Below are 16,097 nucleotides of genomic sequence, written 5' to 3'. Positions count from 1 at the left end.
ATATATATATATATATATATATATATATATATAGGCTTCCTATTATGCTGTCGCAGACGCAGGTTGTCGAATGCATCTTTGTTGAACTGATAAGCACGAAAAGGCAAAATAGCAAAGCGGCTTTTCAGTGAATTCTTTCTCTGGGAAAGAATTTGTTTGGCCACTTTCGCTACTTTGCCTTTTCTGCACTGTAGTGCGATCTTGGAGTTGGTATATTTAAGTAGGGGTGTGGGGGGGCTTCTTTAATGTTCTACAGTATTTTTTTGTTTTTGTTTCTTTTGTTTTGGAACAGTGATTTTTTTCGCTGTTCAGAGGTTTCGATGTTGTAAGCTTTCGCTTACATGGGGTCAGTTATGTGTCGTTCGCTCTTCTGAGCGTGCAGTATCATAATATAGACCATATATATATATATATATATATATATATATATATATATACATATATATATACTGTATATATTTTGTATTTAGGCACAACTAATTAATTTTCATGTCACTATGGATTTATGCAAGTTCACACACAAGCTGCACTTGTATGTAACTCTGAGCTATGTTATAGTGATACTTTAAACTGTAACTTTTAAATGAGTGTACAAGTTGCTTTGAGGGAACTGGTCTGTAGAAATTTTTATGTCTGTAGGTAGCAGCCAGAAATGTTCTAAATTGAGCAAGGAAAAAGGGAGAAATAACAACTAGCATTTGTATTTTATCAGCAGACAAAGGTGGGGAAGGTTTGCCATATTAGAAGTTAAATTTTTAATAATCTGGAAGACAGTGGAGCTTATAATGATGCCTTTTTGGTATTTTGATTGTGTTCTAGTAATAAAAAAGTGAAATTTTTGATACAGATATGGACCTTGATATTCTGTCAACACAGGTTGTTGTTGTGTCTTTCGGCTTTTCCCAGTTAGGGGTTGCCAAAGCGGAACTCTGGTCCGCTAATGATTGGCAGTAGATTTTTACATGCTGAGTTGGCAGCTCTGATGCACAACCTTCAATGAAGGTACGCCCGTTCACACATGTCTCCACACAGAAGACGCTTTAGCTGAGAATTGAACAGGACAACGTCTTACTGTGAGGCGACACAGACAGGTACATTTTTAAAAGAAAATTAGAGCAGAAAAACTATCATTTATTGTTTGCCTAAGCTCCTCAAATGTCTTCAGAATCTACTCCTCAGCCTAGATGTCTGCATGTGGTGCTGCTGTTGTAGAAAATATTTAAGCAATAACACACGGCTGGGTGTGGGTAATGCTGGATTTACCCACGGGTGGCGAAGCCCTTGTGACCAAACAAAGCCAACTGTGGGTAAATCCAGCATTGCCCACACCCAACTGTGCATTATTGCTATTATACAATGACATTAAGAAAAAAAATGCTTACTTTTCTTAAATAATGTCATTGTATAATGCCTCCATGCTACCCTTCTGCAGTTTTCTTGTATTGCGCATGCATAAGGGACTTGAAAGGAAGATCTCCATTGCTTTTTTTTTAATTGAAAAGAAAAAAAGAAAAAGAAATCGGGAGACATTTTACATTCAGGAGAGCCAGGACAGACAAAATAAAAGGATAATCAGGTAAGTTTCTTGAATTTTGCAGAACATACCTGATTATCCTGTTATTTTTGTCTGCACCACCTCCCTCATTCATTTCGGGTCTTCCATTTTTTTTTGGGGGGGGGGCAAAAAAAATAAAAGTAAAAAAAATTAGGAGATATACTAATGGGAAAAGTCCAGGTGACTAGACCATTTTCCGTTAGTGTATTCTTGGATTTACAACGGGCACACTGGTTGGGCTGGCCAATCAACATGTTTGTTTTTGAATATTAATGGCCATTCATTGTATAATAACAAATTTGTGTATGAATGAGTAGTACTTTGATAAAATACATCCCTGAATGGGTTAGTGGACCAGTTACATCACAGCGATGTTAAGAAAACATGGTATAGGGCAACATTCTGTTCTAATGATGATGGACATTGTTTTACTTTACACTAAAATTCTACATACTGAGAGTTTGGCTTTAAATTCATTCTTGACCAGATAGAGACTGATGGCTTTAAATTCTTTCATAACCAAATATTTTAGGTTTCCTTCAGGATTTGGGCAAGTATTTATATACTTTACAGAGTTTGTTTCAGATTATAATGTTTTCATAATTCCAAGACGGTGTTACAGGGTATAAGAGTCCTGCTGGTTCTGATCTCGGTCCATCTAAGCCATAATTTTTGTAGGTGAGTGGAAACCCCACTACATTTTACATGCTGCACATTACCAGTCCATGGCCATGAAAACATTTTAAGGTGCATATGATTTTGTTTTCCTTTGGGAGGGGAGTGAAAAGCTTCTCTTTCAGTTTCAACTGTATGTAAACAAAAAGCCAGTTGTTTGCAATGTGGGTTCAGTTTATCAAATTAGTGCATTGAAATCTGGGACATTTACATAATAAATATGTTTCCCCTTTTTTGCAGTGTGACAACTTGTTTTATGCAGAAAAATGGACAGACCATTTTTCATTTTATCACTTGTCATCTGCCCCATACCAAAAATAATATTCTTTTCTGAACTCCAGGAAACTGACAGCATATGTATTGATAAATCGAATGTAGATGCTCAGATCTTCATTACAAAATAAAAGATATTTGAGCAACGGTTACCTTTATTTAATATTGAATAAAACTCTGTGGAAATTAAATACCACTATTAGACTTGATCCTACAAAACTCATCAAACAGCTACCTCTAATGCTAGGCATACTGTTTATTTTCCTTCAACATAGCAAACTAGTTTGGATTTTGAATTTAAGATGGACAGAAAAGATGTTAATTTAATTACTAATTTTTCCAGTGATCAAACAAAAAAGAGACATTCAGCATGGTGGTAGGCAGAAAGATAACTCCTGTTGTTTTAGAACCATTTTATATTATACAGACATTCTATGTAACAAGGTATGAATTCAAATTAATTGATGTATTGGACACTAGACCCAAATTTTATTTCAAGAGCTTTCCTAATCTGAAGCTGTTGTACATTTCAACAGCAAAAATAAATTCCATTGGCATGCAGTCTGGTTTATGACCCAGGTGCTTTTCAGATGTAGAAGATGTGCCTAGTGTAAGTATTCATGGAAAGCAGGCAATATAAAGGTTGACAACTGGCAGCAGAATATTTCAATACATGACTACAACAATTATATATAATATTTCAGGCATAATGTACCATATGCAGTTCTGGTCCCACATATGTGGGCAAAACAGAGCATACATTTAAACTTAGGATCTTAAAGCATGTTGCAGTGACCCTATGATTCATCCAAATTAATGCTGTCAACATGCATGTCAAAAATAACAATGTTGATTGGTTCTAGTATGAAACTTCAACTTTCTGAAGGGTGACAAGCTGAAAGGATGAAAGAATGTACCTGATTTGGAGAAGGGAGAAAAAAATCTAAAATTTTGAGGGGGCAAAGCCCCCACTGTACCCCCCCAATGTGGTGAGTAAGTCCCCCATACACACACCCTGAACCATACATATGTAAATATACTAATTCCACAATCACACCAACTTGAAGAAGAGAAACATCTCCCAAAACAAGTGACTCTTTGCTGGTGCACACTTAGAAATTGCAGAGTAATGATTTCCTGTAGGGGAAAATTACCAATGTCATGCCTTTCACCCCTTTTCTTTCTGTGCACTAATGATTCTCAGGCAATTTCACCTTGAGCAACAATGGGGAAGCCATGATGCTCACATGGTTAAGTCTGCAGCCGTAGAGGTTACTCCATCATGCAGTCATGCAGAGCAGTGAAGTAATACTTAAGTGTGAAAGCATCTGGCAGTTGTGAATATGTATCCTCAATGTGTTTATCTCAGCATTAAAGATCTTTGCCTGAAGCCTTGTTTTGTTTTAGCTGCATTCTTCCAAAACACTTTTGGAGAATATGTTTGGGGTTTGCTGAATTTGTTATTTGGTTATTTGTAAGATTATTAACATGATGATTTTTTTAGATTGTACTATCTGACATTACCTGTATTTAAGAATGTACTTGAACATTATCTAATTACCTGTATTTTATTAGGATGTTTTAATATGTTTATCTTTTTAGTCTTGAATCTACAACAGCAATTATGTTGTCTTTTTGGTATAGGGCCTATGCCATTTAGTTTAAGTTTACATTTGGTGTAACCTTTAGAATTCTTATCCAAAGGGCTTTGGATGAGTGAGGTGAAGCTCCTGTCTACATGTGCTATGTAAATAACACCTTTAAACTCTCATGTTACAATTGTGAATCCAAGCATTATAATGCATGTTTATATTACCTCATGCATACTGTATTGTTTGTAAACATTTTTATGGTGTATATAATACTTTGTGGAGCTTTTCTCCCCAGGCCTCTGCTGAAAAAGGGCGCAAGTTCAGACAGACATTCCCAGTCAACAAATGTCAAATAAATAAATATGTACATATATATATATATATATATATATATGTGTGTATATATATATATATATATATATATATATATATATATATACAGATATATATATATATATATATATATATATATATATATATATAAATAAATATGTACATATATATATATATGGGTCTACTTCATAAGATCGACAGACCATTTGATCGACATTCATTTGGTCGATAGCTCATTTGATCGACAATCAGTGTTAAAGGCAAAAACTTGGGATTTGCCCTCCTCCCCAATGTTGTGTGACCCTGGAGTTGGTATATATAGTAAGGATGTATGTGGTGGCGCACAGCCCCTCACTTTTGGGGGTGTGGGGGGCAAAACCCCCCACCTATTTTCTTTAGAATGTGTAGTTTTGTTGTATTTTCATGTTTTAAACAGAAAAAGGTGGGGGGCTTCGCCCACCACACCCCCCAAATGTGGGGGGCTGTGCCCCCACACCCCCCAACTATATATACCAACTCCAGGGTCGCACAACATTGGGGAGGGGGGCAAATCCCTGTTAAGTGCCTTGAATACTGGTTGTCAATCAAATGAGCTGTCGACCAAATGAATGTCGATCAAATGGTCTGTCGATCTTATGAAGTAGACCCATATATATATATATATATATATATATATATATATATATATATATATATATATTTATATATACAATCCATATGAACATTTGTAATATTGGATGTGTCTACCGCCAACAGAAGTGATCAGATATTCATTTGATCACTTAAGCTGGTGTTACTTTGTGGGAGATCATGGAAAAATGAGGAATGGGAATGTGCCTTTTTCCTGCTGTTGTGCATTCTCTGAGTTTGTATATATAATTAGCTGAGGATGTGGGGGCATAGCACCCCACATAGGTGATACAGGGAAGCTTGCCCCCTGCAGAAAAACACATGAGTTTTGAGAGGGTGTTTTTTTGTAACATTTTGCATTTTGGTCCTTTTGGATCAATGTTTTGCCATTCGATATTGTTCTACTTCGACATTTAAAGTGCATCTATATATATATATATATATATATATATAAAGAGTTTTTCCAAAGGAAGTTAATGCTTATGGCAAGTGAATGATTATTGCATAACACTAGGTAATTATCACTTTTTTTCTGGATATTTAAGAGTTAGGTTCCCCAGGTTCTACTATGAATCTTCCACTTCCAGAAAGTTAAAAGTAGAAAATACAGAGAAATAAGGCAGCAGCATAGAAGGGTACAACATTTATTTTTAATCATTTTTTGCATGTTACAACCCCCCCTTGCACTCTCCCAGTGTGAAGGGCTAAGCTCCCCACCCCCAGACATATATATATATATATATATATATATATATATATATATATATATATATATATATATATATATATATATATATATAAATACAAACAGTACAGGTGCATCATCTCAAAGAAGGGAGAAATCTGTTTACTATATGTGGGCAAAACAGTGCATAAAACTCTTAAGGACACACTACAGTACACTATTTATTGCAACTTGCTCAAGGCTACTTGGAGTATTGTATTCAACAGTTGGCAAGATCGATGAGGTATAAAGTGATACACTGGTCTACCCAGAGAAAGTAGATAGGTTCTTTAGAATTAGATGGAGTACAACATATGCTTTTCTGACTTTGATGGATAAACTCACTTGCTGACATTTAAACTATTGGGTACTGTTTATTCTAGATCATTAACGATGGCCTCTTTCATGATTTGACCAGTTATTTTGTAATCATAATCTATGTCCTTTAGGTGTAGTGCCACGGTGATACATTCACTGATAACAAAGGTATGGTCGTTACTACTGCATCAGGCAGACCATCTTAGAAAGAAAAGAAAAGAAAAAGAAAGAAAACATAGGCATCCCTCTTATATGACTTGTTCAGTGTTGCTGTTCAGAAATTTTTTTATCCACTGAATTTGAAATGTGTGGACATTTAATTCTTTTGTCAATTTTTTTCTTGTATGAAATAATGCTGAGTGACTTAGTAAAGATAAGATAAACAACATGAATTGTTAGCCCTTCATCAATCAAAGAATGCAATGCAGTTCAGTAGGCAAGCTCTCCCTGTAACAAATCTATACTCTTCTATGTCCTCTAGGACCCCAGGTACCAATTTATTAGCTCTAAGAGGCTGTTTCCAGGATGTTGAGGAGTGATGTGCAACCTTAGAGGATGTTGGTTCAGCTAGTGTTCTGGGCACTGGTAGAACTGGACAGGAAAAGTAGACCGTGCGGCCAGCACTGACTCACTCATCCTGGAAAGAGGGAAGCAGCTTAGTCCACTGCACTACTGGCTTACAGCAGAGGCTGAGCAGCACAGCCTAAAGGAAGCAGAAGGAGCCAGGCTATGCACCTACCAAGTAGTGTTTCAGTGCTGTAGCCAGTGATAAAGGCATGTATGGAAGTGCACATATCCAAGGATTGGTGTTATGGCTACCTCATACCAAGGTTGCTATGGGGAGAAAAAGGAGTTAGGGTACGTAAAACCCTTGCTCTCAGTCTTGATGATGGCCACATGTGACTACCTATGACCAAAGGTGGAATAAATAGGCCAGCTGAATATAAGAGATAGCTTACTAAAAGGATACAAGGCCTGAACAACATGCACTACATGGACCGACTCAAATCCCTGTTGCTATACTCTGTATCCTGTAGACTGCTAAGAGGTGACCTGTATCTGGCATACATGGTATCCTTTGACCCATTACTGATGAATTCAGTGGACATCAGCAAGTCAAATGACATTAGAAAGACTCAGTGTAGGGATCTAAACCTCTTCTGTAACATCAACGAAATGGTTTGGAGGGACAGGTATAGCTCACAGAGGATACTGCTGCTGTGGAACAGACTCCCTATCCACATAAAATAAAGTGCATCCCTTTTCATTTTCAAGAGCAACTTAGATCTATGGATGCTAAACAGAAAATATGCCCCAGGACTGCTGCTTGTGCTAGTAATGGACAGAGGTAACTCCTAAATGCTTTATCCCATGCATGTGTGCCCTGAAATTATGTATGGTATGATTCCATGTATTCTCATTAGGGGTGATTTAGAGTTATTTACCATGAGATGGGTAAGGTCAGTCTATAACCAAATGGTATAGTTTATTTTGAGCACAAAAAGGGAAATTGGCAAGACTTTAAATGGCCTCCAAGGGCAGGTAGCCTAGTATTCACCTATGAAACTATGAGAGCTGAGGCTTAGAAGGCAGAAATGATGAAAATGACCTAGGAAGACATTATAAGAATTAATGATCACAGGAAGAACACGGTATGTCCTACACAGCAGAAGACATAGTGCACATGCTGATGGATTCTAGCAGTGCTGATACAGGAAAGAACAGTGATAACATGGAAATATTGCATTATTTATGTGCCGAGGAAATGATTTTAATCCAAAGTGGTATGCAAAATGGAACAGAAGATGGAGAAAATGTTATGGAGCCAAGAAGAGAAAGAGGGGGGGGGCATGGAAAACAGTGTCATAAGAAGTCAAGAAAATAAGAAAAAGATCAGGCATGCAGTATAAACACAATGGCAGAAGTAAAAGTAGTAAGAAATAAAGTTGAAGAACAGGGCAAGCAAAGGTAGAAAAAACAAACTTTAGGAAGTAGTATTCCCTGATGGAATAACATTAGTCAGGCAGTTGTTGATTAATCAACAGGAAAGTTGATATTTAAGAGTTGCCGTTGCCAGCAGTAAGAGGAGATTACATCTAAGAAGCAGGGCAAAAGTGAGAGTTGGAGCAGAGTAGAACTATAGCCTTTATATGGAAGAGGAGCAGAGTGGGGGTTTGGGCTGAAAACATTTCTGAGTAGTCTACCTTGTAATGAAAATCCAGTACTGGCATTAAAAAAAGAGATATTAAGCAACAGCCTCACTACCCTGTAAAGTAAATTAGCTTTAGATGTGCAAATACCTTATTCTCAGCCAAGGCAGGTAAAAAGATAGTTTGCATTTTTTTTTTGAGAAATCAGACATCCACACTACTGCATGTACACAGTGATCCAAGTAACAGGAATGAAAAGGTTGACTATTTTTACACACACAAAAAACACATGTTTTTCATTTGATGGCTCTACAGGACCAGCTGCTCTAGTTTGTCTATCAAGCCAGATTTGTTTAAATTGTACACATAGTGCAGACGTTAATGAGACCAGTGGCATACACTATTACGGGTGCTAAGGATTTGTTTTTATAAAGCACAGTAGAAATGTCAGTTAACAATTTCAGCACAAAACACTGACAGCAATGCCACAAATGGACATATGGGGTGGGGCTGGACATTCCACACAAACTTTACCTTAAACCTTCTATGAAAGAGGCTCATGGGAAATCTGTAAATGACTCCTTAAGGACATACAGTGTTTCAGTTACATAGCTTTTGAATGCCCCTGACTTTTTGCAAGTATTTATTAAAGGCAATAATGCCAAACTTCACTAGCTGTAGACATGACATGTTTTGCTGTTTTTATGGTCTCATCAGTACAGCATAATAGGATTGTCTGAACATTAGCTGAAAACACTCGGCCTTAACCAAAGCCTCCCTCATAGCAGATTTAAGATATTGCAGAGTTAATTCCCTGGTTTGCTGGTGTCTTTTTGATTTTTTTGCCTTTGAGTTTTTTGTGACCTTTTAACTTGTTGCTTTTTTTCATTGCTGGGAAATTTTGCAGTCAGCATAATTTCAAGGACATAAGGCTTTGGCTGAGTTCCAAAACTAAAATTTCTTAATGTGACAAAAAACTTAAAATATTTTTTTTCCTATCTACAGTTATTCCTGAGTATAGAGATGGTACAACTAGTAAAGAAGCACTGAAGAAACTTCTCAACAGGAATCAAGCAAAACAAAATGAAGAGGCAAGCAACCAAATCCCTGAACCAGTGGCAACTGTCCCTCCAAGGATCCATCTGCAGCCTTTTGATTATGAAGATGGTGTGTTCATTGGTGGAAAATATGAAGAAACACAGCAGGGAGAAAAAATTGATGATGTAAACTGGGGAGAAGAGGAAGATGATGAAACACAGGAGAACCATAACAATCTGGAGCAAAGTGCTAGAGGAGATGTTTTTGGTAATTATTATTTTTTCCTTTAATAAATGAATATGAAAGTTGTCAAATAAATTTACTCAACATTTTCTTATAAAAAACAGGTTTAGCTCCAAAGGTTAGATATGGCAAGTTATTCTTATCCACATGTTTGGGATGTGGTCTGATACTAAAATGTTCTTGGACAACAGTTTTAACAAGTTAATTACTTGTTGGACCATACCGTAAATAAAGGAATTTAAAATCTGCTCAGCCCATTCCCCTCAAGAACGTCAACACAATATGCAAACATCTTTCCAGGATATTGAAAGTTACCTCAAAAGCCATCAACTCATCCTCAACCCAAATAAGACCAAACTTATTATCTTCTCTAGCAAATCAGAGTGTAAAGTCTGGAATGGTGTCATATGGCTTAGCAAGGTGAAGGTAAGCACTAGGTACTTTCAGTCCTTCATTGAATGTTGCTGTTATCTGTTTAATGAATGCTACAAGATTCAAAAGGCAAGATCTCTTACTAGCAAACCCACAATGTATCATATCCAACAAAATTAGGTCTCAATGACATTTTAGATAAACTCCATTATGACTTCCTCCATGATTTTCCATAGAACACCAGCTAGGCCTGTCTGGGTTTGATGTCTCCCCACTCCCTTTTGTGAACTGGTACATCTGCTAGGCATAGGAAGGGAGTATCCACATGCTCACATTTTAGTTAATGTGACTGGCAGGCAGTCATCATAGTTGTGCCTCATAGCAATTGCTTCCCCAGTTAAGTTCATAGGTGGTGTACATTCTGTGTGGCATTTGCATGTTCTTCCTGTGCCCATGTCAGTTTTTAACAGTTGTTCTGGTATCCTCCTATATCCTAAAGATGATCTTCTAAATTCCTGTTGTGTGCATGCCATGAGTGACACTATGTATGTGTCATGCTGTCATGCAGTACGTTGGTACCCTGTTCAGATAGATTTCAATGCCTTGTGTTCATTGAGTTCAGGGAAAGACACTGGTTCTGGATCCCCCATGCCCCTAAATTGGATTAAGTCAGCAATCAAAGAATGCCTACTTGGAAAAAATGAAACAACAATTGACTGATTATGGTTCATCTGGGCTTTCCTTAGGAAACCACTGGGTATGTTCTCTGCTCCACTGGAGTCTGAGTTTTTCATTTTACTTATGGCAGCAGTTGTCATGTCTGTAGTTATATAGCATATGTCCCCTTGACTCTGTAGCTCTTTGCCTATTTTGAAGTTGCACAATTTATTTTCTGCAAGTATATCTGTTGTCTGCTATGGCATGGAAGTCACATTTTCATTGTAGTCCCAGGGGCACATCTCCAAGGCAACAACACAGTAATAATGTAACAGTTATAATAATTTAGAAAAGAGAGAGACTCAGTGAATAGCAATACAGATAATTATAGAAAAGCAATTATTAAAAACAAAAATAACTTGAATTACAAGTGGCAATAAAATCAAGGTACATAATGAGTAACAATACAAAAATTATAGGAAACAGGTTTCACGGTTTTAGCTGAGTTGAACACTAAGAGAAATGGTAAGAAGAATATTAGCAAACCCATGCTGAAGTCCATAGCAAGAACCGTCGTATTTAGTTATAAGAGAATATGCGGGCCTGTAAATGATGTGAGGCACATATTCTAAAGATGGTGGCCTAGTGAAATGAGGAATATAGAAGTAGTTAGATGGTGCCACATATTCATATACAGTTGTTGCAAAGGTAAGTAACCAGGAGGGGTTTGAATGTATTCCTTTCTGGCATGTTTCTTATGCCAAGAGGGAGCTTTCTTCAGAGTGTATCAGTACAAGTGGGAAACTTTGATTTACAGTGCTTGACTGATTTGGGTGTGTGGAAAATATGGAGTATAGACCCTTAAAGCTTTCAAGGAAGGGTCTTCCAAGTCATGTAACTCCAGTAGTGATGAACAGTTAAGGTTGTACAGAAGTTTCTGAGCCAGGCAGAGTTGCAGGTTACTGAGGTAATAATTGAATTCTAGCCAACCAAGATCATGAAGTGAGAGACAATGATGGGCAAATCAGGCATTTCTGTTATGCACATGTTTGAGTTTGCACTGAAGCTGAGAGAATATATTAGGCAAAATGTGCGAAGAGTACATAAAGGTGTATTCTGACAGTGGCGGATCCTGCTTGTCTGTTAACAGTGATTTAGCTCTGCATCATTTGCTTACAATGGGAATATTTTTTGTTGCTGCATTCTGTAATTAATATTTAATTTGAGATGCAAATAGCGTGCTTGTGTCTACTTCCTCACATGGTACAGAATCAATTGTAATAATGTGGAGTAAGTTTTTTGTTGAAGGAGAGGTACAATCTGGTCATGTCTGAGGATGGCTTTGGGGTAAAAAGCATTGAAAATGTTCAGGTGAAGATCCATGCCGTTTAGCCATGATTCAGGATAGTGAATGGGGTATTTGTTGGTTTACTTTCACCAAGTCTTTTGGGTTTCTAATACAGTGATACGAATGGACCCCATCTCTAAGTCAAAGTATGATCAAAGTTTGTGAAATCAGTATCGTTTCAATCTTCGATGTTAGCCAAAAGTGCTCTTTGAAGTACCCGCTATGTGCCCAGAACTGACTCCTTCTGCAATTCATACAGAGTTACATGTATCAGTAGCATATCTAAATGAGACTGTAAATTCTTTTTTTATGAGATCCCTTGCTCATACTACTATAAGGACTATCTGGGTAGCCTTCTTCCACATTGCAATCATTTCTGCATGTAAATCTTGGTATTTATGACTTTATGTCTCTTTGTACATAATACACTGTAATCACTGGGTATAGCAATTTCAATGATCAATGTTACTTTTTTTCATGTACTAATATATGTTTTTCTCACTTCTATTTTTTGAACTGTTGGTAAGGATTGAATACCGTGTGATATAAACTTCATCATTCTCTATAATGTCTTGTGGCTCATGTTTCCAAGGGTTCTCAGCTACTTAAGTACTGTAATGCTTGCACAATCTCCAGTGCAACAGTCTTGCCACATTATTATGCCTTTCAGTATATAGGCTGTCTGCCATTAGTGTATCACAGCCAGCAACAAGATGTGTGACTGTTTCCCATTCTGTTTTACATAACCTGCATTGGTCTGTTTCTCCCATGTGTTTGATGGGGTTTTTATACCAACATGTATGTAATCCACTATCCTGGACTGCTAATATTAACCTTTCATCTTTTGTTTTAAACCCACCTCTCCTTAACCACTCCTGAGTCAGATCCCGATCAACATGAGGTTGTTCCATGAGTTTTCTGTTCTTGCAGCTATATTTATGCCCTTTCTTTCTCATCTAATCCTTCTCCTTATATTCTTTCTTTTGTTTTTTGACACATTCATTTGCTGCCTGATTGTTGTCTACTGGTCTGATTTCCATTTCTGCTTGACACCGATATGCTTCTGCTAAACTAAACAGCGAAGTCATCTTAGAATTGTTCTCTTCGTGTTTCAAAACTTTCACTATGTTTGGATCTGATGAGGTCAGCAGATAAGTATGCAATTCTACAATTGCAGATCTATATATGTAATCAGTTTTGAGGAGGCCCATACCTCTTTCAGAATGAGGGATTTATAATCTTGGTATACACTGATCTTTATATATCATTTGATAAGTGTGAAACCTTTTTCTTGCTTTCCTCTCCACCTGATGCAGTTCCTTTTGGGGTCATTTAATCACTCCAAAACTGTAAGTTAGAAAAGGAAGAGCAAATTTGTTTATAGCTTGGGCTTTTGTTCACATTTGTTCATGTTTTGTTGATCCTTCATCAGTTCCCAAATATTTATACACTCCCTCCTGCTGAAGGTCCTTTATATCGCATCCCAGACTGATATTGTCTTGGTGCTGCATCTTTCCTGCTTTACTTGTTGCTTTTGCACATTTATCAAGACCAAATAACATTCTTACATCATCTGAGAAAGTTTCCACCACTTGCAGTTGTTCTTTCGGCTCCTCGTGTTTTAAATTATATACAAAAAGAAGATGAGAAGTCTTTATAGGTTTCAGTTGTCTGGGAGTCAAATTGTAAGCATGACCTAATCTGTTAAGTAGACAGCTTAATAGGTTAAGGGCAACACAAAATAGTAGCAGTGACAAAGAGTATCCCCCTTTGAATTTTTATCCCTGGCATAATAATTTGTCCTTTATCATGGTTTAACTGCAAAGTGGTCTGCCACTGTTTCATGGTCACTGTAATGTAATTAATCAATGTAGGATACATCTTATACACCTGTAAGCACTCCTTTATATATGAATGTGGGATACTGTAAAATACTTTTTTGTAATCTAGCCATGCCATACTTAGATTCTTCCCTCTTTTTACAATTCACCATTATGACTTTATTTAACAACAAATGATCCTTTGTTCCGCATAACTTTATTGTGTTACCATTTTGTTCTATTGCCATGATTGAGTTTTCTTCTAACTGACTATAAACTCTGTTGGCATCACTCCAGCATATAGTTTATACATTGTCAAAAGTCAAGTTATTGGTCTATAATTTTTAGGATATCTTTCAGGTTCAGTCTTAAGGAGGAGTATCATTTTTCCTGTTACCCATTTTGGTGCATGTACAGGGTGTGCCTATAAGTAGTTCTTACTCAGGGCTAAATCATCATGTAATGATGTTAATACTTTTAGCCAGAAGTTAGGCACTGCGTCTGGACCTGGGATTTTCCAGTTAGGGACTTTTCTTAAATTTGTTTATTTCTCTGGCCGTTACTTCATCCCATTTCATATTGTGTACATTTGAACTTCTTACTGTTTCTTTTACTTTTTCTATCCATTCAGTATCTGTTATGTTCCACAGGGTGTTCATAGACATTTCTCCAAATCTGTTTATTTCTTCTGCTTTTTGGTTGTGTTAAATTTTATTTTACTTTGTTTCCCATTCTCTATAAAACTTTTTTTTTGGAAACACCAGTGAATTGCTTATTTTGTAATTTCCTTTATATTTATCTGCATATTTTCCAAGTATTTCTGCCTATGCTGATATTATTTGCAACAGTGCAGGATAAAGCCTGGTCTGTTTAATACTGTGCATTGTTTTACTATGTCTATCTTTCTAAGTATTTTTGTTGATCTGTTCCCTCCTGTATACTCTTCTAACAGTGACACTTATTGTTGTATAGTTTTCTCTATTCTATACTTCCATGATGGCATTTGACTTCTTCCTTTCCTTTCCCTTATTGCTGTGTATTTTTCTGGTAAGACTTTGTCTGTTATTAATTTTGCAGCACAGTAATATATCTTATTTATTTCTGTTATATCATATGAATTTTGGTAAATTGCCTTGATTACTGTGTTCATTTGTTTTATGACTTCTGCTATTTTGGGTCTTATTGACTTCCTGTAATCCATTTCTTTCATCGATCTTAATATGTCTACCCATCTCTATTAAACCAAGAAACTCTTTCCTTAGATCTTTTTCTTCTAAACTGAGGGCACATTATTTATTCTCCATTTCCTGTAAGCATTCTACAGAAAGTTCCAGACCATCTTCCTGTGACCTTCTCTTCAGTTGCATCCTGCATCATTCATTGCTCTTTCATATTTTCACTCCACATTGACAGCATGAGAGTTGCCACCATTTCCTGTTCCTTCCCTTGCTGTGCAACTTCAGCTGAACTTTTGTATTGGTTTCCTACTGAAGCCTCCAGAGTATCTTCATTGGGCAACTGATCAGATCCTTCCCATTCCACCTATTTCTCCTTAATTTGAGGACTCAATTCCAAAAAAACACTGGAAATCCAACACCCAATAACTACTTTATTAAACACACAAAGCTTTCAAGTATAACTCTTCATCAGTGTATAAAAAACCAACAGCCCAAATTGTCTATTTAAGTAGTGATACAACCAATCATCTGCTCTAATTAATTAACTTACTTAGATTTAAAGCGCCCATAAGTTCATTCTTAAGAACAACGTATTCCCATATAAATATATATATCTATATACATATCTAAACACATATATACATATATAGAAAAATAGATATAAATACAATTAAAAAACCTTTAAAACAAAAATGAATAACATCTCATGTCTTAAACCAAATTGTGCCTATCCTTTAGGACAGGTTTAATACTAACACTGATATTTAACCCTGGAAACCTATCAACACGAAAATAATTTATCCATTTATATTCCATTAATTCACTTTTATTGACAATATCCCTTTCATTAATACTAACATATATAACCTTTAAAATCCTAAATTGAAAAGTATGTTGTGAGCCACTAGTAGATATATGTTTTGCTAGTGCATTAGTTAGCACATTTTTTCGAATATCAGATAAATGTGCACTTATTCTTTCTTTTAATTTTTTGTTCATCTTTCCAACATAAAAACAATTGCACTGAGTACAATTAGCGAGGTAAACAATATTTTCTGTATTACATGTACCTCTAGCTGTAAATTTGAATAATTTATTATTTAATGGATGTTCAAAAGTTAAATCTATATTAATGTCTACACAATGCACAGAACTGTAGCATGGTATGGTTCCTGGCTTATAAATCTTAGT

General features: G+C 36.3%; 1 protein-coding gene across 4 annotated transcripts in view; it reads left to right on the top strand.

The window, feature by feature from the left end:
- Positions 1-16,097, top strand: part of EGFL6 (EGF like domain multiple 6) — a 698,819-nt gene that overhangs the window by 470,348 nt on the left and 212,374 nt on the right. For all 4 annotated transcript variants that reach the window (XM_044072538.1, XM_044072537.1, XM_044072535.1 and 1 more), the window contains one exon: positions 9,256-9,555. In XM_044072538.1, coding sequence (XP_043928473.1) covers positions 9,256-9,555 — 300 coding nt within the window. The remainder of the gene's footprint in view (positions 1-9,255; positions 9,556-16,097) is intronic.

Source organism: Protopterus annectens, chromosome 5.part0, assembly GCF_019279795.1.
Source record: "Protopterus annectens isolate FY-2018-M chromosome 5.part0, PAN1.0, whole genome shotgun sequence".
Classification (NCBI taxonomy): domain Eukaryota; kingdom Metazoa; phylum Chordata; order Ceratodontiformes; family Protopteridae; genus Protopterus; species Protopterus annectens.
This window is presented reverse-complemented; position numbering and strand designations above follow the sequence as displayed.